At 39.6% G+C, this 25087-nt stretch overlaps 1 protein-coding gene across 4 annotated transcripts in view; it reads left to right on the top strand.

The window, feature by feature from the left end:
* ACOT9 (acyl-CoA thioesterase 9) overlaps positions 1 to 25087 on the top strand; it is a 42733-nt gene extending 17646 nt beyond the window's left edge. For all 4 annotated transcript variants that reach the window (XM_089656949.1, XM_089656953.1, XM_089656931.1 and 1 more), the window contains 10 exons: positions 2223 to 2306; positions 3841 to 3944; positions 5155 to 5228; positions 5352 to 5419; positions 11427 to 11538; positions 11640 to 11730; positions 13891 to 13976; positions 14190 to 14277; positions 18582 to 18732; positions 24477 to 25087. In XM_089656949.1, coding sequence (XP_089513075.1) covers positions 2223 to 2306; positions 3841 to 3944; positions 5155 to 5228; positions 5352 to 5419; positions 11427 to 11538; positions 11640 to 11730; positions 13891 to 13976; positions 14190 to 14277; positions 18582 to 18732; positions 24477 to 24550 — 932 coding nt within the window. In that variant the 3' untranslated portion in view covers positions 24551 to 25087. The remainder of the gene's footprint in view (positions 1 to 2222; positions 2307 to 3840; positions 3945 to 5154; positions 5229 to 5351; positions 5420 to 11426; positions 11539 to 11639; positions 11731 to 13890; positions 13977 to 14189; positions 14278 to 18581; positions 18733 to 24476) is intronic.

The following is a 25087-nucleotide window of genomic DNA, read 5'->3' on the forward strand; positions in this document are numbered from 1 at the left end:
TGACTCTGCAGACAGTTGGTGACTTCTGTGCACTTCAGCATGTGCTGACCCCACTCTGTCATTTTATGTGGCCTACCACTTTGTGGCTGAGTTGCTCTTCTTCCCAGTTACTTCCACTTTGTTATAATGCCACTAACACTGTGGAATATTTAATAGCAAGGAAATTTCATGGGTGGACTTATTGAACAATTCCCTAATAACAAAGCTCCTGGAGCAGATGGCTTGCCCAGAGAGGTGTACAAAACTTATGGGGATTTACTTTTACCAGAACTACTGGAGATTTTTAATGATGCTTTTCCATGATGGAGGCTCTTATTCTAGTCTTGTTGAAGCCTGGTAAGAACCCACATAGTCCAGAATCTTACCACCCAATATCTTTACTTACTTCAGATGTTAAGCTTCTAGTGAAAGTATTGGCCACTTGGCTTTTGAAACATATTGCTAAATTTGTCCATCAGTCTAGGCTCATCCCAAATAGGTCCACAGCTATTAACATTAGACGTCTATTTCTTAACATACAAGTCCCAACTATTAATACTGGTAATAGAGCTGTGATGTCGCTCAATGCGGCTAAAGCTTTTGATAGTATCGAATGGGATTTTTTATGGCAGTGTCTGCAGCATTTTGGAGTTGGGCCTTGTTTTCTTCGATGGGTGTAACTTCTTTATGCTGAATTGTATTAAATATATCCCGCGCCACATATGTATGTTTATATATTAAAGAAAATACCAATGCACTAAAAACCAACATACAATGATAAACTAATAAATAGTGTGGTAAGGGTGGCTACAAACAACAAAGTGTTCCCACAATAAATCTAGTAATCCAAAAAAGTGTTCCCACAATAAATCTAGTAATCCAAAAAAGTGTTCCCACAATAAATCTAGTTATCCAAAAAGTGTCATCCTGTGCCTCCCTGTGACTATAAGTGTATAAACTGTGCAAACTCATCACCATAAATAAACAATGGAAAAAATCATAAGAATTCCAACAATATTAAAAATGTTTTAATGAAAAATCAAAACCAAGTGTCCTATAGTATCCACAGATCATAAACTGTGCTTTCTGTTTTTCTTCCAAAGTAACCGTGTACAACGTCCTGTGAAACTATAGGCATGCACACCGTGTATCCACCACCTTTCAATCCTGCGCTCAGCTCCACTCTTATGCAGGCCGTACATGGTTTGAATTCCGAACGATTTTTCATCCGAAAATTGAAAATGTTGTTCGCTTGCTAATCCGATGGTGCCATCAATGATTTAGAAAATCAACCGGCCAAGTCATAAAGTTCACCCCATATAACAGGCAAAACTTCTGTACCTTCCAGGTCACGGCTCATGCGCATATTCTTTGATCATACAATTTGACCATCATTGAGTTGAAAATTGGTTGTTTTTCACAAATTTTCCAACATGCCCGATCACCTAAAAGGGGAGGAACCACGAAAATCGGCCGGTGCCATTGACCCACTAACAGAGCGAAAATCGTCTGATTATTCTTAATCGGTTGAATTTCAACCCATGTATGGCTGGCCTTAGCAACTCTATGTGTCTTATGGATACATAAAGCAGGCTTCAGGAGTGAGTACACAGCAGTGTCCCCATAGCAAGCAGCTTGCTGTTGGGGGCACTGGTCAAGGGGGAGGAGCCAGGAGTGTCGGCGGTGAACCTGAGAAGAAGACGATTGGGGTTGTTCTGTGCAAAACCATTACACAGAGCAGGTAAGTATGACATGTTTGTTATTATTATTATTATTATTTTTTTTTTAAGCTGAAGCTTTAATATCACTTTAACCTGTTTATCATACATTCTGCCTTCCGTAGCAAACTGATTGTCAGGGAATATTTCTGTAGTTTTTCATTGTTAAGCTGAAAGTACTTCAGAGTTTTTTATTTTCTTTTAACATTCGATTTTGAATGAGTATAATTTGACAAGGGAGTATCACATACACTGTTAGAAATTAGTTTGTTTGAGAAAAAAATGTTATCCTGCTACTTTGAATTTTCTCATCAGTGTGGTTTGAAAATGAACATCGATCTGACCCTACTGACCATTAATAAAAAATTCTAAAATCTAAAAGTTTTGAATTAAATTGTACTAGTGTATGGCCAGCTTAACACTGTTGGCAGTGCTAAAACAAAGAATAGGGCATTTTATAAAGCTGTATGTTGAAGTATATGGAAGCTATTGCAGTATATACTGATTTTTGCTTTTCTGTATTAGTTCTCATCTGCTACACCCACACCAAGTGTGAATCGCGTCCCACATCTCCTCTTTCAATAGTCACTGCCTTAGTGGACAAGATTGGTGAGTAATATCACATACCTGGGATGACAAATTCCAGATTTGGTACCAGTTCTGTTTTCTACTGTAACTCTCTATAATGATCCATTCAGAGTTAATCTTTAAAGTAATTTCATTGATGTCCAGTGATAATGTTTGTATGGATGATAGCTTGTATCATCTATTATGGTGCTCCGCCCGCACTGCAACATCATTTATTCAGAGTTCTGTGAATCAATGAACCACATGTTGGCCTCTGAGGCTGATGGCTTGTAGTTCTCAGTAAACTGCAAGGGCGCTGGTGAGCGTCCTCGTAGTTCATTGATTTATTCCTGTCATTCAGGAACAGTCTGTCTGTGCAAGGTACAGGCAATCGACTGTACTGAGTGTCTGCACGAGCCTGGCATTGCTCACGGGTGCAATGCCTTGCAAGCTGCAGAATTAAAAAATAATAAATTAACTTTTTTTTTTAACCTGCAAAAAGATGTGCATTTATTTATTTCATTTTTTTGTAAAAGATGAAGTTGGCCATACACATATAGATATAGGTAAAAATCTTCAGGAAGCAGCCAAAATGTGCAGTGTATGACCATCCTTAGTTGTCACCAAGTTTCACCATTGGAATATTTCCCTCACCTGTTCTGGTGACAACTCAAAAATGTTCGATTTCCTTTCACTTTATGTACCAGAGACATTGATCACCAGAATCCAATAATGAGGGATAATCTCCCCAACAGGAATAAAACCAGCTTGAAAAACCTAATAAAGTTTTTAATTTTTCCACATTCTATCCAAAACAAAGAAAAAGAAAATGATTTTGCCTTTTTAAGTACACCTTATTTTGGTCAAAAAGTTCGATTTTTATATTCTTTTTTAGATTTACCAACAGCCATGAACTATGAGAACCTAACTGTATAAATGCAAGCAGAACTTTAAATAAATCTAGAGATCATTCACTGCCATTGTAGCATGCATGACCAACTTTAGTCTTTTAGCTGAATGGATAAGACTGAGCACTAGAGTTTCATGGCACTCCGTTTTGTTAAAGAATATGTATACCAAACATTTCATATTCCTGATATCTGCCTGCTGTATCATGTACTTGTATAAATAAGGTATCCCGTTCTCTTTTGTATTACTTCTCCCTGGTGTCACTGTCCGTTCCTCTGCTTTCCTATTAATAACTGACCACACTAGACATGAGAGCACAGTGTGGTCAGTTTTCTAGCTATTCTGAGAAATCGGCCTGCTCTTCTCCAATGATCAGACAGGTGCAGCTGAGAACATGTGGTTCTGTGACGTGGTTATGTGGCTATGGATCACTTAAACAAAAGGGCAAAAGGCTATTTATAATTTTTTTTTTATATATGTATACACACGTGTTTTGCCTTTCATTTCTATTTTAAACAGAATGGGTTGTTATACAGGGTGAGGGTTCACATATAGATTAAGTTGGGGGAAGCTGATTATTGTAAAAAAAAAGTGTTAGATCATTTTTTTTACTTGTTTTTATCTATACGAAATGTGGTGCTAAATTGTTTATCATTCCGTATTTCAGATCTTCGTAAGCAGAAAATTTCTCCTGACTGTGACATTAAGCTGACAGGCCATGTGTCATGGGTTGGGAAAACTTCAATGGAAGTCAAAATGCATATGTTACAGGTATGTATTATGTAATACCTGTATCTGACTTTACTGTGTTTTCTCCATCATAAATAAAATTGACATTGGTTGTTCTTTTTATTTATTTAAACGTATTTACTAGACGTTTTTATGTCTGAAAGAAATACCATTTCTCAGGGGGAAAAAAAGGGGTGTATTATTATACGGTTACTTCCAAGAAGATATTACAAGGCACCTTTAATGAAAAAAAATACATGGGTCACCATTTTCTGACTTTTATATGAAAAGTATGTAGCACAAGAAGTCAGAAATCTGATCTTTCTGCTTGTTGTGGATCAGTGACTTAGAAAACATTAAAGCCAGTGGATCGGCATAGTAGATGGGCAAGTAGAATTTTAAAAAGCAGGTCAGCGGTAGCAGCCCACATTTTTTTTTAAGGACAGGTTCACTTTAAGACGGCAAAATATACTGGTCTCCAAATGCTTAGCAATGTCAGTAACATGAGATGATTAATCAATAGGAAGTCAATAATGGACAGCATATCTCATTGGGAGCATTACAATGAACTTTGTTTCCTCAAAATTGCCATTGATTACACTATTTATATATTTTTTTATTTTTAGAAGGCCACACCCACCTCCAGGTCTGTTCGCCTAGTTCTGATACCAGCTGTGCTGCTATTCTTATAGTGATGCATGGCAATTGGGAATTATTATTATAATACAGGATTTATATAGCGCTAACAGTTTGCTCAGCACTTTACAATATAAAGGGAGACAATACAGCAACAATACAGTTCAATACAAGAGGGTTAGGAGGGCCCTGCTCCTTAGAGCTTACAATCTAAGAGGGAGGGGCTGTTGGTACAAAAGGTAATAATTGTGGGGGATGAACTGATATGAGGAATAGAAGATTCCGTTATTAACTGAAGGCGGGATAGGCTTCCCTGAAGAGATAGGTTTTCAGAGATCGCCTAAAAGTGGGCAGAGTAGGCGATAGTCGGATAAATTGGGGTAGAGAGTTTCAGAGGATGGGGGAAGCTCTTTAGAAGTCCTGGAGATGAGCATGGGAGGAGGAGAAAAGGGAGCTAGAGAGCAGGAGGTAGTGCAAGGAGTGGAGAGGTACTTTTGTTTGGCAGTGCCCCATTATTAGAAGTGGATGGTAGTTTAGCATTAATTAGCAATTGAAGCAGATTACTTGGCAAATAACTACATAACTTAGATCATCTTTGTGTTTCTAATGGTTATAGCTTCACGACGGTGTTTACAGTCCTATGTTGGATGCAACGTTTGTTATGGTGGCCCGAGATCCAGAGAACAGGAGGTAAAGAGGTGTTGAATATAAATGGTTACATTTTTCCACTGATCACCTCTGTCCAAGCATGTGTATTGGAATAACCTACTATTATAACAATTAAACTTCTCATGACTTATTAATGTCCTTTAGGCCAGCATTTGTTAATCCTTTAGTTCCTGTTGGAGAAGAAGAGGAAAATCTTTTCAAGCAAGGGGAATGTAAGTGTTCATCCAACCCATCCTTTCTCAACTTTTTTTAACATGAATGTACACTTGCAATAACTTTTCTGTCCCTGGGAAACCCTAATAAAAAAAACTAGATTTACAGCTCAGAGTGCCTTATGTGTGATGGGCACTGGAAAGAATACTCCTTACACTTGTTTTCATTGGAGAATCTCACCTTTACATATTGTAAAAAAGATCATTATTGTCAGTAGTTACTTCTCTGAGAGGCAGAAATTGCCCAGGGAATGCCTAGCAACCTCTGGAGGAACCCCAGAGTTCCGTGGAATCTTGGTTGAGAGAGGCTGATATTACCGGTTGGTTGAAACCGTGTTTAACCACTTGAGCCCCAGAGGATTTACCCCCCTTAATGACCAGGCCTTTTTTTGCTGTTTGGCGCTGCACTAATTCAAATGATAATTGCGCGGTCATGCAATGCTGTACCCAAACAAAATTTACGTCCTTTTTTTCACACAAATAGAGCTTTCTTTTGGTGGTATTTGATCACCTGTGCGCTTTTTATTTTTTGCGCTATAAACAAAAAAAACACGAAAATTTTGAAAAAAAACAATATTTTCTACTTTCAGCTATAAAAAATATATCGTAAACTCAAAGTTAGTCATAAATTTAAGCCAAAATGTATTCTGCTACATGTTTTTGGTAAAAAAAATCCTGTGCATTAGCGGGCAAACTGGCGCTATCTAGGAGGGGCGCTAACACTATCGGAAGTCACCAGTGACACTAATACAGTGATCAGTAAAAATCTGTTCACTGTAATCAATGACACTGGTGACAGGGCAGTGAAGGGGTTAACTGGGGGGGGGAGGGGGGCGATCAAGGGGTTAAATGGGATTTCTGGTGCACTAGCGGGCAAACTGGCGCTATCTGGGAGGGGCGCTAACACTATCGGAAGTCGCCAGCGACACTGATACAGTGATCAGTAAAAATCGGTTCACTGATCAGTGACACTGGTGACAGGGCAGTGAATGGGTTAACTGGGGGGGGGGGGGGAGATTAAGGGGTTAAATGGGATTACTGGTGTACTAGCGGGCAATCTGGCGCTATCTGGGAGGGGCGCTAACACTATCGGAAGTCGCCAGCGACACTGATACAGTGATCAGTAAAAATTGGTTCACTGATCAGTGACACTGGTGACAGGGCAGTGAAGGGGTTAACTGGGGGGGGGGGTGATCAAGGGGTTAAACGGGATTACTGGTGTACTGGCGGGCAAGCTGGCGCTATCTGGGAGGGGCGCTAACTCTATCGGAAGTCGCCAGCGACACTGATACAGTGATCAGTAAAAATTGGTTCACTGATCAGTGACACTGGTGACAGGGCAGTGCAGGGGTTAACTGGGGGGGGGGGCAATCAAGGGGTTAAACGGGATTACTGGTGTACTGGCGGGCAAACTGGCGCTATCTGGGAGGGGCGCTAACTCTATCGGAAGTCGCCAGCGACACTGATACAGTGATCAGTAAAAATTGGTTCACTGATGAGTGACACTGGGTGACAGGGCAGTGAAGGGGTTAACTGGAGGGGGGGGGCGATCAAGGGGTTAAACGGGATTACTGGTGTACTGGCGGGCAATCTGGCGCTATCTGGGAGGGGCGCTAACTCTATTGGAAGTCGCCAGCGACACTGATCAGTAAAAATCGCTTCACTGATCAGTAACACTGGTGACAGGGCAGTGAAGGGTTAACTGGAGGGGGGCGATCAGGGGGTTAAATGTGTCCTAGAGTGTTCTAACTGTAGTGTAGTGCTTGTGTACTCACTTTTTGGATGTCTTCTTCTCTGTCTGGAACGGAATGTGTCCAGGCAGAGAAGAATGACATCATATCCTGCCCTGTGTGTATGTCAACACAGGACAGGATAGGACAGGGACCGATCATGTGATTTCAGCCAGAAATCACTGGCTGAAATCTAATGATTGATCCCTCCTGGATCAAATAGTGTCACCCGCGGGTCGGCGGGAGCGCCGCGCGCGCGCCCTGCCGGCGAAAGTGTCGGGAGCGCGGAACCCGTTTTTAAACGTGGTTTTGCGCTCCACTGCCGCCCTGCACACGTATATACACAGTGGCAGGGCGGCAAGCGGTTAACAAACTGATTACATTCATACAGTATTCTTATGGATTTTATATGACATAAACAAGAGCGGAAGGAGGTGATGTGATTCTCACTTTCACTGTTTTATACTACACAGTTGCCCATAGTAAGATGGAAACTAGAAAACCTTTCACATATTTGAGACAATCCTGTCTAGATGTATTTTTTAACACTGTTATGAGTTCTTTTAAAGCGATAGTAAAGTCAGGTGTCTTTCTTTTTTTTTTTTTAGGGGCCTTCTGCAGGTACAGTTGTGTTCAAAATAATAGCAGTGTGTTGAAAAAAGTGAATAAAGCTCAAAATCCTTCTAATAGCTTTTATTTCCATACACACAAATGCATTGGGAACACTACACATTCTATTCCAAATCAAAACATGAAGAAAAATATATCAAATTTGTGTTGTTCCTCCAAATAAATTGAAGAAAAGTGAATATTAGACTGTTCAAAAAAATAGCAGTGTTTGTATTCATCTTTACAAACTCAAACATTCACTATATAAACTGAAAAATGTTTGAAGATTTTGCTTTCCTTTGAATCACTTAATGAATATTTAGTTGTATAAGCACTGTTTCTGAGAACTGCTGTACATCTGTGTTGCATGGAGTCAACCAACTTCTGGCACCTGTGAACAGGTATTCCAGCCCAGGATGATTGGACTACATTCCACAGTTCTTCTCTATTTCTTGGTTTTGCCTCAGAAACTGCATTTTTGATGTCACCCCACAAGTTTTCTATTGGATTAAGATCCGGGGATTGGGCTGGCCACTCCATAACGTCAATCTTGTTGGTCTGGAACCAAGATGTTGCAAGATCCCTGGTATGCGATAAATAGGCCCAACACCGTAGTATGAGAAACATCCCCATATCATGATGCTTGAGCAACCATGCTTCGCTGTCTTCACAGTGTACTGTGGCTTGAATTCAGTGTTTGGGGGTCGTCTGACAAACTGTCTCCGGCCACAAGACCCAAAAAGAACAATCTTACTTTCATCAGTCCGCACAATGTTGCGCCATTTCTCTTTAGGCCAGTCAATGTGCTCTTTGGCAAATTGTAACCTCTTCAGCACATGTCTTTTATTCAACAGTGGGACTTTGCGGGGGCTTCTTGCAGATAGCTTGGCTTCACATAGGCGTCTTCTAATTGTAACAGTACTCACAGGTAACTTTAGACCTTTGATCTTCCTGGAGCTGATTGTTGGCTGAGTCCTTGCCATTTTGGCTATTCTTCTATCCATTCGAATGGTAGTTTTTTGCTTTCTTCCACGTCTTTCAGGTTTTGGTTGCCATTTTAAAGCATTTGTGATCATTTTAGCTGAGCAGCCCATCATTTTCTGCACTTCTTTATATGTTTTCCCCTCTCCAATCAACTTTTTAATCAAGGTACGCTATTTTGCTGAACAATGTCTGGAACGACCCATTTTCCTCAGAATTGCACTGTAACCAAGCATGTACAACAATTGCTGCCTTCCTTCCTTAAATAAGGGCAATAATTGCCACCTGTTTTTCAAAGAATGAATGACCTCACTAATAGAACTCCACACTGCTATTATTTTGAACATGCCCCTTTCAATTAGTGATTTAATTACACAGAATCAGCAGCATGTGTGTCATGACTGTTGGGTCTGTTGGATTTCTATTACTCTACTACACCTGCTAGTAAAGTATTTGCCATGTAGAAATATCATTTCTACCAAAAACAGTGATTGATCAGGTTAGTGATGTCTGACTGCTATTATTTTGAAAACTGTATATGCCATAATGTGCTAGTATGTACAGCTCATTAGCACATTATGGCAGACTTACCTGTCAAAGAAATTCTGAAGGACCCTCTGCACACTGGTATATACCCTTTCCAGCAGACATTGCAATACAAAATAGGGATATTTGGTTCACACATATTGTAATACATGTTTAAGCTGCCAACTGTATCAAAGTCATCCCTCTATGGCTAGTCCTACTCTGCTCTGCCTATGCAAATGCTACTGTGGACACAATGCCAATATAGGAGAAAAGAAAGCCCTCCAGCGCTGTGGTGTGCTCAATCCGGTGAGTCTCAGGTGCTTCCATTTTCACCCGGTCTTCCTTTCTGGGTTCCATGTCTTCAGCCGCTTGATAGGCTGGGCTGCAATGACGTGACTCCCACACATGCACGCGGTAGTCACATTGCAGCGGCACAGATTGGGGGATATAAATATACACTGAAATTGCGCATTCTCTGCTCAGTATACATGACGGCTGACAGGCAGGAGGAAACTTTTACAACAGGGTCTCTTCTGTCATAAATGTCCTGCCCGTCAGCAAGTTTTTAAAATGTGGAATTACTACCACTTTAACCTCCTTAGCGGTATTCCCGAGTGTAGCTCGGGGTAACATTTCAGTACCAAGAGCGGTAACCCCGAGCTACACTCGGGAATACCATGCAGCACTGCTCCGGCATTTGTTCTTCACTTATCTTACCCTGCGCTCCCACGATGTGTCCCCTGCAGCGTCCCCGGCCATCTCCTCCAGCCGATGCCGGCATCCGGCTTCTGTGTCCTGTCCCTGTGACGTCGGGACGTACGGGCGCCGCCGGCGGCGGGAAATTTAAAAATTTTTAAAAATTTCATTTTTTTTTTTTTTTACATTTTACATAGTAAAACATTGCTGTCTCAACCAATTTCACATACATATTGTCCCTAGTGCTTTGTCCGGCGCCCTGCCTGCATTTTGTCTGTTCTTTCTGCCTGGAAACTGAGAAACGTCCATGGCGTCCAAAAAGTGTCCCTTTAGGTCAAAAGCGGTTTAGACCAGCTAGAGAACAGCGATAGTAAATCAGAACCACTTGCAGAATTGAGTGATAATGATTCGTGGGGGAAATTCGTCATCAGACACTGAAAACGATTTTGCGACTGAGCTCAGCAATGTGCGAACTTGGCTCTATATTTCAAATTTCAGTGTTTTTGGTTTGATTATATTATTGAATTAAATTTTTTATTACTTTTATGATTATTTATTAAATTATAATTTATGATTTTGTGTTTCAAATTTTATCATACCCGGGATGTTTACTAGACTCTTGTTCGGACAGATTTCAGTGAGTTTTTCCTAAAAATTACAGGCCTACAATTAAAAAAATACATATTTCCATGCAAAAAAATGGTACCGCTTTCAGCACCAAAAATCTGAAATAATCATACCGCCAGGGAGGTTAAGTATAGAGTTGTGGGACAAGAATCCATTAGTTCCTAGGAGTGGTGACTTAGCTATGTTCCCTCACCCCACTTAGCCTGTTTTTACTCCACACCATTCTTTACAGATCCAGCTTCCCTGTGTCAGTGAGCAGCAGCTGCAGGGGAGAGGAAGAAGCAAAGACAACAGCTAGGCCATGGGAGCCTATGGGTGATGCTACACCTCTCAGAATTCCCAGCTGTTGTTGAGTGCTCCATGACACATGATAGCGAGAACTACTGAATCACATGACCAGACCAGCCTAAAAACGTATACAGATCTTTTTTCACAGGCAGGATAGCTAAGAGGAGAGAGATGGAACATTTTTAAGAATAGTTAATGTTAGACATGCATGCCATTTTAACTTCTAGTCAGCTTGATGATGGCCAAACATATTGTATATTATAATCAAATTTAAGGCCATTGGGTTAATTATAAAAACTAGTGCAAAGCAGAAAGCTCTGTTGTTTCAGGTTTCCAACCGGGGCGGACTGACCATTTGGGAACTCGGGCACTGCCCAAGGGCCGGGGTCAGTAAGGGGCCCCATGATATGCCACTGGTACCTTTCATAGGCTTTTTTGGGTGTGGTTTAAGTGTGGAGGAGGACACAGAGACCCCATGATCCCCTATTGCCCGGGGCCCCATGAGTTGCCCCTGTTTCCAACTATGCCTTTAATCTTCTTTATTATAGTGAATAAATCGAGGCGAGTTGCATTCAGTACCGCTTCTCTTCTGAAAATGGCTCCAGAAGAAGAAGAAAGGAAAATTGTACATGACATGTTTCTGAACACACTGGATACAAAGTATGTACATAGGGATATATACTGGAATTTTGAATGTGGATATGGCAAGTATCTATCTTTCCTGGAGTTTTTCACAAATGTCCTCTGATGTTGTTCCATAGGACAGTGAGCTTTAGAAGTCGTTTATTGCCTCCCAACTCAATGTGGATGGAAGATGCTAAACTTAAGGGCTTGGAGATCTGTCATCCACAGGTATTACCTTTTTTATGTTCTATACTAATATATTTTTGCAATAGCATTTCTAAAATTAATTCTTCATTCTATAGAAAAAAAGTCCCCTACAACTACCACCTCTGCCACACTGTCATAGTAGCAGGTCTGGTCTTCCTTCTAGCTGAAGAAAATCAATGATTTTTGCATGCTTTGGAAGTCAAGATTTAAGGGTTCATTCGGGTGTTTTATGGGGATATGTGATCTTACTTACTGAAGTGATTCTCTATTGTTCTGTTTAAAGTGAAAATACATCATCATATAATTGCCAGTTATAGAGTACATCATATAGTTTATAAACCTCGTTGAGAACTCTTTCCTGCTAAAAGTAATCCAAATGTCACTTTACTGATTATTTTTCAAGCCTGCTAACTGGTACTTTACAAACAAACGATTTTCCAGCACACTTACCAGCCAGCCTGCAAAACAACCAAATTGATCTTGTCTAACAGTTCATGTTAAAATCAGAGGGTTTTGTTTGCACAAATTTGCAAATATATGTGTAAGCCACAGTGCCCACATCAAAGCTCCTTTGTATCCTGCAGCCCTAACTCTATAAATTTCAGTCTCCCAAGTAAGAGCACATATAGCAGTGGATAGATGAAGGGCAGGTCTGCTTGGAAGGAGCCCACCCCTCCTTAAAGGCACAGGGATATACGTGGCATCCAGCAAAAGCACAATGGCAGCTGAAGGCACACAGTGCGTTCCCGCACCCAGTTCAACCAACTGTACAAAAAAGTGGCAACCACCCCAACCTATAAGTAGCCTGTGCAGTAAGGTGCACATGCAAGAGCAACGCATGTCGCAAACAAAAGCTTTCCCAGCACACTTACCTGCCAGCCTGCAAAACAACCAAATTGACCCTAACAATTCATGCTAAAAACAGAGGGTTTTGTTTGCACACATTTGCAAATATATGTCTAAGCTACAGTGCCCTGTTTAATCCACTGCTATATGTGTTCCTATTTGGGAGAAATTTATAGTGTTAGGAACGCAGTATACAGGGTAGCCTTGACGTGGGCATTGCAGCTTATGCATATATTTGCAAATGTGTGCAAACAAAACCCTCTGTTTTTAACATGAATTGTTAGACAGGGTCAATTCGGTTTTGCAGGCTGGCTGGTAAGTGCCAATCTGTGCCCATCACTGCTGCCAAACTGTGCCCTTCAATGCTGCCTATTAGTGCTGCATATCAGTGCAGCCTCATCGGTGTCTCCTCATCAATGCCCCCAGTGCTACCTCATCAGTGCAGTCTATCAATGCCCATCCGTGACAGAGAATAATTACGTGTTTGCAAACTGTTCTAATGGAAATGAAGAAAAATTTTGTGTTTTTTTTTTTGTTTTGTTTTGTTTGTTAAGCAAAAAATAAAATGCCCAGTGGAGATTAAATACCTCCAAAAGAAAGCTTTATTTGTGTGAAAAAAAAATTATAATTTCATATGGGTACAGTGTTGCATGACCGCACAGTTGTCATTCAAAGTGCAACCGTACTGTAAGCTGAAAATTGGCCTGGGCAGAAAGGGGGTAAAAGTACCCAGTAGGCAAGTGGTTAAAAATAAAAAGGTACTGTATAGCACATTTAAATATATAATACATTCAATATATGAATGGAGGTGTAAGAGAGAGAGTCATATTAAGTATATCGCACAAAGAATTTAGTATATTCATTTGGATTTTGTTTGTATCCACAAAAATATCAATCTATGTTTGGACTTTCAGCCAGTTTTTGTAAAGTTGAATAAAAAAGACAGGATAAAATATTAGTGTTTTACAGTAGGAGATGTGTTATTTATGGCATTAAAATCCTTTTTTTTATTTTTTTTTTCAATTTGATGTTTTACAGTGTAGAAATTGATTTGATGGAATGTATTGGATAATTATTTTGCATAGAATGAGAAAATATGCAGTCCTGTACTTATTTTTAGTATACTTTTTTGCTATATATTGATGAGTTACAGTATACGCTGTGTAGTTCGAGAACTATGTAAAAACCGTACCTGTGTTATTTTGGAGTTAGGAGCTATATCTATCCACAGTATGTTGCTCTCATGTCCAGATCTTCTTTGCGCAAATGTTCTAGCATTTCTCTTAGTTCTGTGTGAGATCAGTGCTGGTTTTTTTTGTTTTTTTTCAACTTAAGCAAAGGAACATCTTCAACAGGATATTTGGCGGTTTTCTAATGAGAAAGGCCTATGAACTGGGATGGGCTACTGCATGTTCCTATGGGTAAGTGATTTTTTTCCTTTTATAGTTTAAAATATTTTATACTCCTTTTTTAATGATGAATATTTTGGGACTATATAAGATCTATCAGCTGTGTACTAGTACATGTCTTTTTTCAAAACAGTGGGCAATGCACACCCTAATGTATTTTACTATTTATGTATGTATATGTATACAATATAAAAAAAAAATGATTGCCACACCTTTCTCTTCTAGTGGATCTAGACCTTACGTGGTAGCCGTTGATGACATCATGTTCCAAAGACCTGTGGAATTAGGGTCATTATTATTCTTGTCCTCTCAGGTAGGGTTTTACACTTAAGAGTCATTACTGTTAGTTTAATGGTCACCATACACATTACAATCTGCCCATACAAACTTTGTACAAGGAGTTTTAAATTTACAAAAAAAATGTAATATAGGAACCTGGATCAACTATCCAATCAGTCAGGCACTTAAACTATATACAGTGGATATAAAAAGTCTACACACCCCTGTTAAAATGTCAGGCTTCTGTGATATAAATAAATGAGACAAAGATAAATAATTTTAGAACTTTTTCCACCTATAATGTAACCTATAAACTGTACAACTCAGTTGAACAACAAACTGAAATCTTTTAGCTGAAGTAAAAATAAAAAACTAACATAATGTGGTTGCATAAGTGTGCACACCCTTAAACTAATACTTTGTTGAAGCACCTTTTGATTTTATTCCAGCACTCAGTCTTTTTGGGTATGAGTCTATCAGCATGGCACATCTTCACTTGGCAATATTTGCCCACTCTTCCTTGCAAAAACACTCCAAATCTTTCAGATTGTGAGGGCATCTCCTGTGCACAGCCCTCTTCAGATCACCCCACATATTTTCGATCTGATTCAGGTCTGAGCTCTGGCTGGGCCATTCCAAAACTTTAACCTTCTTCTGGTGAAGCAATTTTTTTGGTGATGTGGATGTATGCTTTGGGTCGATGTCATGCTGAAAGATGAAGTTCCTCTTCATGTTCAGCTTTCTAATAGAAGCCTGAAGATTTTGTGCCAATATTGACTGGTATTTGCAATTGTTCATAATTCCCTCTACCTTGACTAAGGCCCCAGTTCCAGCTGAAGAAAAAGAGCCCCAAAGCATGATGCTGCCACCACCATGCTTCACTGTGGGTATGGTGTTCTTTTGGTGATGTGCAGTATTGTTTTTGCACCAAACATATCTTTTGGAATTATGGCCAAAAAGTTCAACCTTGGTCTTATCAGACCATAACACATTTTCCCACATGTTTTGGGAGACTTTAGATGTGTTTTTGTAAAATTTAGCTGGGCTTGGATGTTTTTCTTCGTACGAAAAGGTTTTCGTCTTGCCACTCTACTCCATAGCCCAGACATATGAAGAATATGGGAGATTGTTGTCACATGTACCACACAGCCAGTAGTTGCCAGATATTCCTGCAGCTTCTTTAATATTGCTGTAGGTCTCTTGGTAGCCTCCCAGACCAGTTTTCTTCTCGTCTTTTCATCAATTTTGGAGGGACGTCCAGTTCTTGATAATGTCACTGTTGCACCATATTTTCTCCACTTGATGGTGACTGTCTTCACTGTGTTCCATGGTATATCTAATGCCTTGGAAATTCTTTTGACCCTTCTCCTGACTGATTTTAACAACGAGATCCCTCTCCTGCTTTGGAAGCTCTCTGTGGACCATGGCCTTTGCTGTAAGATGCGACTAAGAAAATGTCAGGAAAGACCTACTAGAACTGCTGAACTTTATTTGGGGTTAATCAGAGGCACTTTAAATGATGGCAAGTGTGTACTGACTCCTATTTAACATGATTTTGAATGTGATTGCTTAATTCTGATCTAAGGTACATCCCCAGTTATAAGAGGGTGTGCACACTTATGCAACCACATTATTTTAGTTTTTTATGTTTACTCCCCCCCCTAAAAGATTTCAGTTTGTTTTTCAATTGAGTTGTACAGTTTATAGGTCACAGTAAAGGTGGAAAAGTTCTAAAATGATTTATCTTTATCTAATTTGTTTACATCACAGAAACCTGACATTTTAACAGGGGTGTGTAGACATTTTATATCCACTGTAGTTGTTGGTAGATCTAAAGGCAATTGTACAAGCAGATTATACTGTGTGGTGAGGTTTAGATCTACCAATAAGTATGTAGTAGAAGGGTCTGACTTTTTGGGTAGAAATTTACTGGATAATTTAGCTAGGAAGGTCCTCATATTACCAAGTTTTGGTAGATCTAAAGTCAATTTGTAAAGACAATGTACAGTCTAATTGTAACGTGTATAGTGAGCCTAAGTGTGATTATTTAGCAATCAATTTTTTATTTTAAAATCCACTGGGCTGAGGTCTTCAACCAGTGATTTATTATGAATAGTTAACATAACACTTAGTTCACCCAATCCTCATATGTCAGTAATGGGCTAATGCTGGATGGTTGATATAGCCATCTGCTTCTTACATTTCCCAGTACCACCTACCTGCTGAGGCTTAATGAGGCTTTCTAATTACTAGTTAAATTTTACATTCTGGAAAAGATGACAACATGGGGTATGAGACTCCATAGTGCAGGAATAGAAATGGGAAATCCAGAAACTATCAGAGACCAGTAGATGATTCAGCAAACCTGGATCAGTTCATAACTGAAATATCAGTATTTTGAGAAATGTCCCTTTAAAAAAAAAAAAAAAAAGTGTACTAAAGAAAATTTGTGGACTGTCATTGCCTTCCTTCTTCTGAAAATGCAACTTGCCTTGCTGGCATGCTCATCCAATGGTTGCTAGAGCTTTCTGAGCTGCTGACCTAGGGCAACTTTGTGAATCAGAAAGTACAAGAGACAGACAGCCAAGCAAATTACATTTTCAGAATGGGTCAATAGTGGTCACATTTCTCTGCAGGTTTCTTTAATTATCTGTGTGTCGATGTGTAAAGAAACTCTAAAATATGCAAGTATGCTATGAAAAAAAAATTGTTCTAATTTCCAAACGCAGGATCAAGATAAAAGCCTGGGGTATTATGTTATATATACATGATTTATAAGGACAGCACCAAGTCCTCTAGGCATGGAATGAACAAGTTTGTGACATATTGCAACATCTGTCTTTTTCCGTTCTTCAAGAACGACCTGTTAGAGCTTGGATGCTGAATGGAGAGTAATACTCAACTTGTCTCTTCAGAATTCCCCACAGGTGTTTGATTGGGCTCAGATCAGGAGACATGCTTGGCCACTGAATAACTGTTCTTCTTCAGAGATGCAACAGTGGCCTTAGATGTGTGTTCTTGATCATTGTCACGTTGGAGAAATGCACAACAACCAAGAGCAAGGAGTGATGGTAGCATCTTCTCTTTCAATACAGAGCAGTACATCTATGAATTTATGATACCATCAATGAAATTCAGCTCCCCGACACCAGCAGCACTCATACAGCCCCACAGAAGGACACTGCCACCATCATGTTTCACTGTAGGCACCATGCATTTTTCTTTGTACTCCTCACATTTGCAACACCATACAGTTTTGAAGGCATCTGTCCAAAAACATTTATTTTGGTCTCATCACTCCAGAGTACAGAGTCCCAGTAGTCTTCTTGTTCAGCATGGGCCCTGGCAAATTTTAGGCGGGCTTTTTTGTGCATGGGCTTTAGCAGAGGCTTCCTTTGTGAAGGACACCCATGCATGCCATTCTTCTGCAGTGTATGCCATATTGTGTCATAGGAAACAATCATCCCAGTTTGGCTTTCTACTTCTTTAGCTAACTGCAGTGAACTTGCATGGTGATTTTCTTCAACCCTTCAGAAGATGCTTCTGTCGAGGTGTTAGTATCCATGAACAGCCTGGACGTCTCTGTGATATGGTTGCAGTTCCATCTTTGTTAAATTTCTGTATCGCTTTTGCTACAGTATTCTGGCTGATAAGTAAAGATTTGCTGATCTTCCTGTAGCCTTCACCTTTCTTTTGTGATGAAATTATTATCTTTCTCAGGCTTTGTGACATTTCTCTTCCATGTGGTGCCATTGCTGACAGCCTAAAATGGGAAGGGGATTTCTTTGTTAAGTAACACCCTTTTATAATCAACTGTCTTCCAGACATCTTTTTAATGAATAATTAGACTGACCTGTAGTTGAATTTATGTTAATTGGAATTTTGTTGTCTAAACTTTAGCTTTGCTTCTAAGACTTTCATTGGGTGTATTCATTTTTGCAACATGGTCTTGAATATATTTGTTAGGAAAAATACTTTTTTTGTATGTGCAAATTTAACAAATCGTGTTTTGCATTTGTGGAAGTATTTTGTAGTATAGTGTCCCATAGAAAATGTTGATTCTGAAAGAAAAGTAAAGGTTTTCTGACAAATCTGTTGGGGTGTACTCATTTATGCTGAGGTAGGTGTGTGCATGTGTATATGTATGTATGTATGTATATGTGTGTGTGTGTATATAATATATCTCTTATGGCAAATGGCTATCTTTACAGCTTAGTGAAATTAGTGTATTTTATGCTACTGAAGTTGATAGGAAAACAACACACTATTCTATAAATATTTATTTGTCCAGGTTCATAGTTTAAATTAATCTGGGTGTGTATTCTCTTTTCATTGTAGGTGTGCTATACAGAGAACAACTATATTCAGGTCCGAGTCCACAGTGAAGTTTCAGATCCTATCACTAGGGAACATCACACAACTAACATCTTTCACTTTACATTTATGGCAGAAAAGGAAGTGCCTCGCATTATACCAAAGTCATATGGAGGTGAGTGGACAGTGATCTTGTATTATTTTTATTGCAAAGGGAAATATTACTGTATTTTTCAATGAGTAAATATAATAGGGTTAATGTACTAAAGGAGCAGAGGCTGTTCACTAATGCAGGCCATAGATGGGGAGAAAACCGGCCGATTATTCTTTAAGAAAACAAAAAATCGGTCGTTCAAGTGGCCGACGTTACCAGGAACGGTAAAAAAAAATCGGCCGATTTTCATCCCATCTACAGCCGGCAAAAAGTGTCCCTGCAGAGAGCTCCGCTATTTCTTTGACAGTTCCCTGACATTTATAGCTGTTGCAACAATGTATCTATTTGTATCCATTTAGGATACAGATGTTTTTATTCGGAAACAAATAGATACATTGTTGCAACCGCTATAAATGTCAAGGAACTGTCAAAGAAATAGCGGAGCTCTCTGCAGGGACACTTTTTGCCGGACTGGAATTCCTCTTCTTCTTCATCCTCTTCTTCCTCTTCTTCTTCATCCTCTTCTTCTTCATCATCCTCTTCTTCTTCTTCTTCTTCATCCTCTTCTTCATCCTCTTCTTTATCTTCTTCATCTTCCTCTTCTTCATCTTCCTCTTCTTCTTCATCCTCTTCTTCTTCATCCTCCTTCTTCTTCTTCTTCTTCTTCATCCTCTTCATCCTCTTCTTCTTCATCCTCTTTTCTTCTTCTTCATCCTCTTTTCTTCTTCTTCTTCTTCATCCTCTTCTTCTTTTTCATCCTCTTCTTCTTCTTCCTCTTCTTCTTCATCCTTTTCTTCATCTTCTTCATCCTCTTCTTCATCTTCCTCTTCTTCATCTTCCTCTTCTTCTTCTTCTTCCTCTTCTTCTTCATCCTCTTTTCTTCTACTTCTTCTTCTTCATCCTCTTCTTCTTCATCCTCTTCCTCTTCTTCTTCTTCTTCATCCTCTTCTTCTTTTTCATCCTCTTCATCCTTTTCTTCATCTTCTTCATCCTCTTCTTCATCTTCCTCTTCATCCTCTTCTTCTTCATCCTCTTCTTCTTCTTCTTCTTCATCCTCTTCTTCTTCTTCACCCTCTTCTTTTTCTTCTTCTTCATCCTCTTCTTCTTCTTCACCCTCTTCTTTTTCTTCTTCTTCCTCTTCTTCTTCATCCTCTTCCTCTTCTTCTTCATCCTCTTCTTCTTCTTCTTCTTCATCTTCTTCTTCATCCTCTTCATCTTCTTCTTCATCCTCTTCATCTTCTTCTTCATCCTCTTCATCTTCTTCTTCCTCTTCTTCTTCTTCATCTTCTTCTTCATCCTCTTCTTCTTCTTCCTCTTCTTCATTTTCTTCTTCCTCTTCTTCTTCTTCATCCTCTTCTTCATCCTCTTCTTCTTCATCCTCCTCTTCTTCCTCTTCTTCTTCTTCTTCTTCCTCTTCTTCTTCCTCTTCTTCTTCTTCTTCTTTTTCATCCTCTACTTCTTCTTCTTCATCCTCTACTTCTTCTTCTTCCTCTTCTTCTTCATCCTCTTCTTCCTCTTCTTCATCCTCTTCCTCTTCTTCTTCTTCATCCTCTTCTTCTTTTTCTTCTTTTTGTCTTCCTCTTGCAGGTCACTGCTCATGCGCAGATTTTTTTCTTCTACTTCTTCTTCTTCATCCTCTTCTTCTTCATCCTCTTCCTCTTCTTCTTCTTCATCCTCTTCTTCTTTTTCATCCTCTTCATCCTTTTCTTCATCTTCTTCATCCTCTTCTTCATCTTCCTCTTCATCCTCTTCTTCTTCATCCTCTTCTTCTTCTTCTTCATCCTCTTCTTCTTCTTCACCCTCTTCTTTTTCTTCTTCTTCCTCTTCTTCTTCATCCTCTTCTTCTTCTTCATCTTCTTCTTCATCCTCTTCATCTTCATCCTCTTCATCTTCTTCTTCCTCTTCTTCTTCTTCATCTTCTTCTTCCTAATCTTCTTCTTCATCCTCTTCTTCTTCTTCTTCATCCTCTTCTTCTTCTTCCTCTTCTTCATTTTCTTCTTCCTCTTCTTCTTCTTCATCCTCTTCTTCATCCTCTTCTTCATCCTCTTCTTCTTCATCCTCCTCTTCTTCCTCTTCTTCTTCCTCTTCTTCTTCTTCTTCCTCTTCTTCTTCTTCTTCTTTTTCATCCTCTACTTCTTCTTCTTCATCCTCTACTTCTTCTTCTTCCTCTTCTTCTTCATCCTCTACTTCCTCTTCTTCATCCTCTTCCTCTTCTTCTTCTTCATCCTCTTCCTCTTTTTCTTCTTTTTGTCTTCCTCTTGCAGGTCACTGCTCATGCGCAGATTTTTTTATCGGTAAAAAGATCGGCCGATTTGCCCATAATTGCCGCGAAAATCGGCCGATCGGCAAAATCGGCCGATTTTTTTTCAACTTTACCGATAAAAAAAAAATCTGCCAAAATACCGAAAAATGGCCGAACAATTAGCCCACTAACGAAAATCTGCCGATTTTTTTTTCGGCCAAAGAAATCGGACGATTTTCGACCCATCTATGGCCTGCATTAGCAAAGTAACTCTTTATTCTGAAAACTGATGATAAATACAGGGCACCTGCATTCACTTTAAATACACAAGGGAAAATAAAGGAAAAAAGGATTTTTGCTAGCATATGATTGGTTGATTAAAATGGACCCAGTTTCATCTTTTTTCTAAGCTCAGTAAAAATTCACTTTAAGTGAACATTCTCTATTCTATTAGTGAATCAACTCTGAAGCTGTTCTCCAACTTTTAATGAAGTTTAAATAGTTTCTTTGCACCGAGCTAGTCCAAATTAACTGTTTACTTCACTAACAGATGCAGTGGCTGGGAGCAGTTGTATAAACTGTATGTAACCTCAGTTAGATACAGTATACAGTGCTGTGTTCTGGCACAGACAAGACCTTCTGTCTCACTCCCGGAACAAAAACGAGTTTGGCTGAGTCGCACTTATCCTTTTCACAGGGAGCTTTGCACTCTATGAATGAATATAAGCTTTCTCTGATGGGCTGAGGTAATAGAGACAGGCTGATGACATCACAATCTCCAACTCAGCCAGTCAGAAGAAACTTTCTTTATATAATACAAAGTTCCATGTGAAAGACTGAGGGCCACTCAGCCCAACTCAATTTTGTTCTGGGAGTGGGAACACAGCACTGTATATTATTGTATGTATCTAATGCTACATACAGCTTATACAGCGCTGAGAGCCATACTGCATTTCTTTTGTGAAGTAAATAGTTTGTTTGGACCAACTTGGTTCAAACAACTATTTAAAATTCACAGAAACATGGAGATCAGGTTTAAGTTGTTTCAAAGTTTGAAAATATTGTTTGATGAAACTTTAATACACTATATTGCCAAAAGTATTGGGGCACCCCTCCAAATCATTGGATTCAAGTGTTCCAATAACCTCCATGGCCACAGGTATATAAAATCAAGCACCTAGGCATGCAGACTGCTTCTACAAACATTTGTGAAAGAATGGGTCGCTCTCAGGAGCTCAGTGAATTCAAGCATGGTACCATGATAGGTTGCTACCTGTGCAATAAGTCCATCCATGAAATATCCTTCCTACTAAATATTCCACGGTCAACTGTTAGTGGTATTATAACAAAGTGGAAGCAACTGGGAATGACAGCAACTCAGCCCCAAAGTGGTAGGCCATGTAAAATGAAAGAGCGGGGTCAGCGCATGCTGAAGCGCACAGTGTGCAGAAGTTGCCAACTGTCTGCAGAGTCAATAGCTAAAGACCTCCAAACTGCGTGTGGTCTTCAGTTAGCACAACATCAGTGCGTAGAGAGCTTCATTGAATAGGTTTCCATGGCTGAGCAGCTGCATCCAAGCCTTACATCACCAATTGCAATGCAAAGCATCGAATGCAGTGGTTTAAAGCGCACTGCCAGTGGACTCTAGAGCAGTGGAGATGTGTTCTCTGGAGTGACGAAGCGCGCTTCTTTGTTTGGCAATCCAATGGATGTGTCTGGGTTTGGCTGTTGCCAGGAGAACAGTACTTGCCTGACTGTATTGTGCCAAGTGTAAAGTTTGGTGGAGGGGGGTATATGTTGTGGGGTTGTTTTTCAGGGGATAGGCTTGGCCCCTTAGTTCCAGTGAAGGGAATTCTCAAGGCGTAAGCATGCCAAGATATTTTGGACAATTTCATGCTCCCAACTTTGTGGGAACAATTTGGGGATGGCCCCTTCCTGTTCCAACATGACTGCACACCAGTGCACAAAGCAAGATCCATAAAGACATGGATGAGCAAGTTTGGGGTGGAGGAACTTGGCTGGCCTGCACAGAGTCCTGACCTCAACCCGATAGAACACCTTTCAGATGAATTAGAGCCGAGACTGCAAGCCAGGCTTCTCATCCAACATCAGTGCCTGACCTCACAAATGCGCTTCTGGAAGAATGATCAAACCTTCCCATAGACACTCCTATACCTTGTGGACAACCTTCCCAGAAGAGTTGAAGCTGTTATAGCTGCAAAGGGTGGGCCAACTCAATATTTAACCCTACGGACTAAGACTGGGATGCCATTAAAGTTCACGTTTGGCAATATAGTATGTGCTTGTTGTGTTTTTGTTTTATGTTTATAATTGTATTTTGTTTGCAAATCAGTGCTTTATTGATGACTATCGGTATGTCATAGTGTGCAATTAGCATTTCTGCTGATGATCTGCTTCGATGATATCTGGTAGATTTGTAGTAGCGCTTGACCAACAGAAATGTGAAATGGTTCTGTTGTAAATATTTAAAAGGAGAGCGTTTACTTCTTAGGAGATAAACCCATAATGACAGTAGGATATGTGTAGACCTGGTAAGACCTTAGGCTGCTGCCTTTCTGATCACTATGAAAGCGTTACTACATACCCAGGATTTGATCTGATGAGCAAGTAGCGCCTTGGTCATTTTGCTCAAAAGTTTCTTTAAAATATTTATTGAACAAAAGCATCATACAGCTAATGCATTTCAAGGGAATTAATCCCCCTTCTTCATGGCTAGCATGGAAAGAACAATAAGAATATAATAAATACTACTAATTAGAATACATAGCAATCAAATGAAAGAGTTCACGGGCCCCAATGCAAATGCAATGGCTATCCATATGTTGTACTGTGCAATCAGCATTCTTGCTGAAGATCTGCTCACATTAAATCAATTACAGGACCATACACATGAATTTTGTTTTTTCTCAGTCTACAGTTACACTTATATCAGAGTCCCCCCCCCCCCCCTTCACTCACAGACTATACAGCATGTGTTTGGGATTATGGAGGCACAGCGCATACATTTTAGCAGCAAGTAAAAAAAAATATTAAAACATTGTGAATTACTGGTTTGCCTTAAGTGATTAATTTATTCAGTTTTCAAAAATATTCAGATATTGTTCCCTCTCGCCTCCATTCGCATGATTGCAAATTTTTTTTTTTTATATTTTTTTTCCCACATCATGCATCCCAGGAAGAATCAGGGCAATCTAGAATAGATGTGCATGCTCAGGACATGTCATCAGGAGGCTGGCTGCAAGAACCAGAAAGAGACAGCCACCCCCTGAAGACATACAAGAGAAAGGTGGCTGTGTGGGACGGGAACCTGTAGGAGAGTGATGCAGGGGGAGAGGACAATGCTGGATCTGGATCTGCTAGGATAATAAGTATGTTTATGCAGCATAGAAAAAAGACAAGACAAAAGGGACACATTCATTGTATTTGTGTGGGGGAGGTTGGCGTTCCACTTTACACTGCCAATGTTACTTATTTTAACATTGACTTTTTTCTTTTTTTATAGAGTCAATGCTCTACTTAGATGGAAAGCGACATTTTGATGCAGTAGTACAAACCAAAAACGGCCAGAGCATGTGATCAAGAATTGTTATTCAACGGACAACATTACCAATAAAGCCTGGGATACATTGTTACATTAAGACTGTTCCCAAAGACAAGAGATGGACATGATATAAAAGGGACACTAAGCACTTTGAAAAAAAGAGCTGGAATTTATTTCTGCCGCAATGCCTTCCATTTTATTAAGCTCCCTCTTTATAATCACGCACATTTTGCTTATCTTCAATATGAGTCTTTCAGAGCTTTATGAAAGCACGTTCTGATGTTGCGTTTTTTTTTTTCTTTTGCATTTTTTTTATATATCAACTGGTGTATTATGTTTTAATTCCACACTTAAATGGTCATACACGAATGCTTAGCATGACTAGCATATATTTAATAAGGCAATGAGCAAGTAGCCATAGAAACAAGTCAAAGTACTACAAAACACTACCTAATTCAAGTCAAATACTACAATAACTAAACCCATCTACTTCCAAGACTGGGGGTAAAATTTTGTTGTGAGATACCTGTGTGTTTTGTACGATATTTCTGAATAAAGGCGATAGTATCAAA

Source organism: Staurois parvus, unplaced genomic scaffold, assembly GCF_062004578.1.
Source record: "Staurois parvus isolate SC_StPar_1 unplaced genomic scaffold, SC_StPar_1.0 ptg000029l, whole genome shotgun sequence".
Lineage (NCBI taxonomy): Eukaryota > Metazoa > Chordata > Amphibia > Anura > Ranidae > Staurois > Staurois parvus.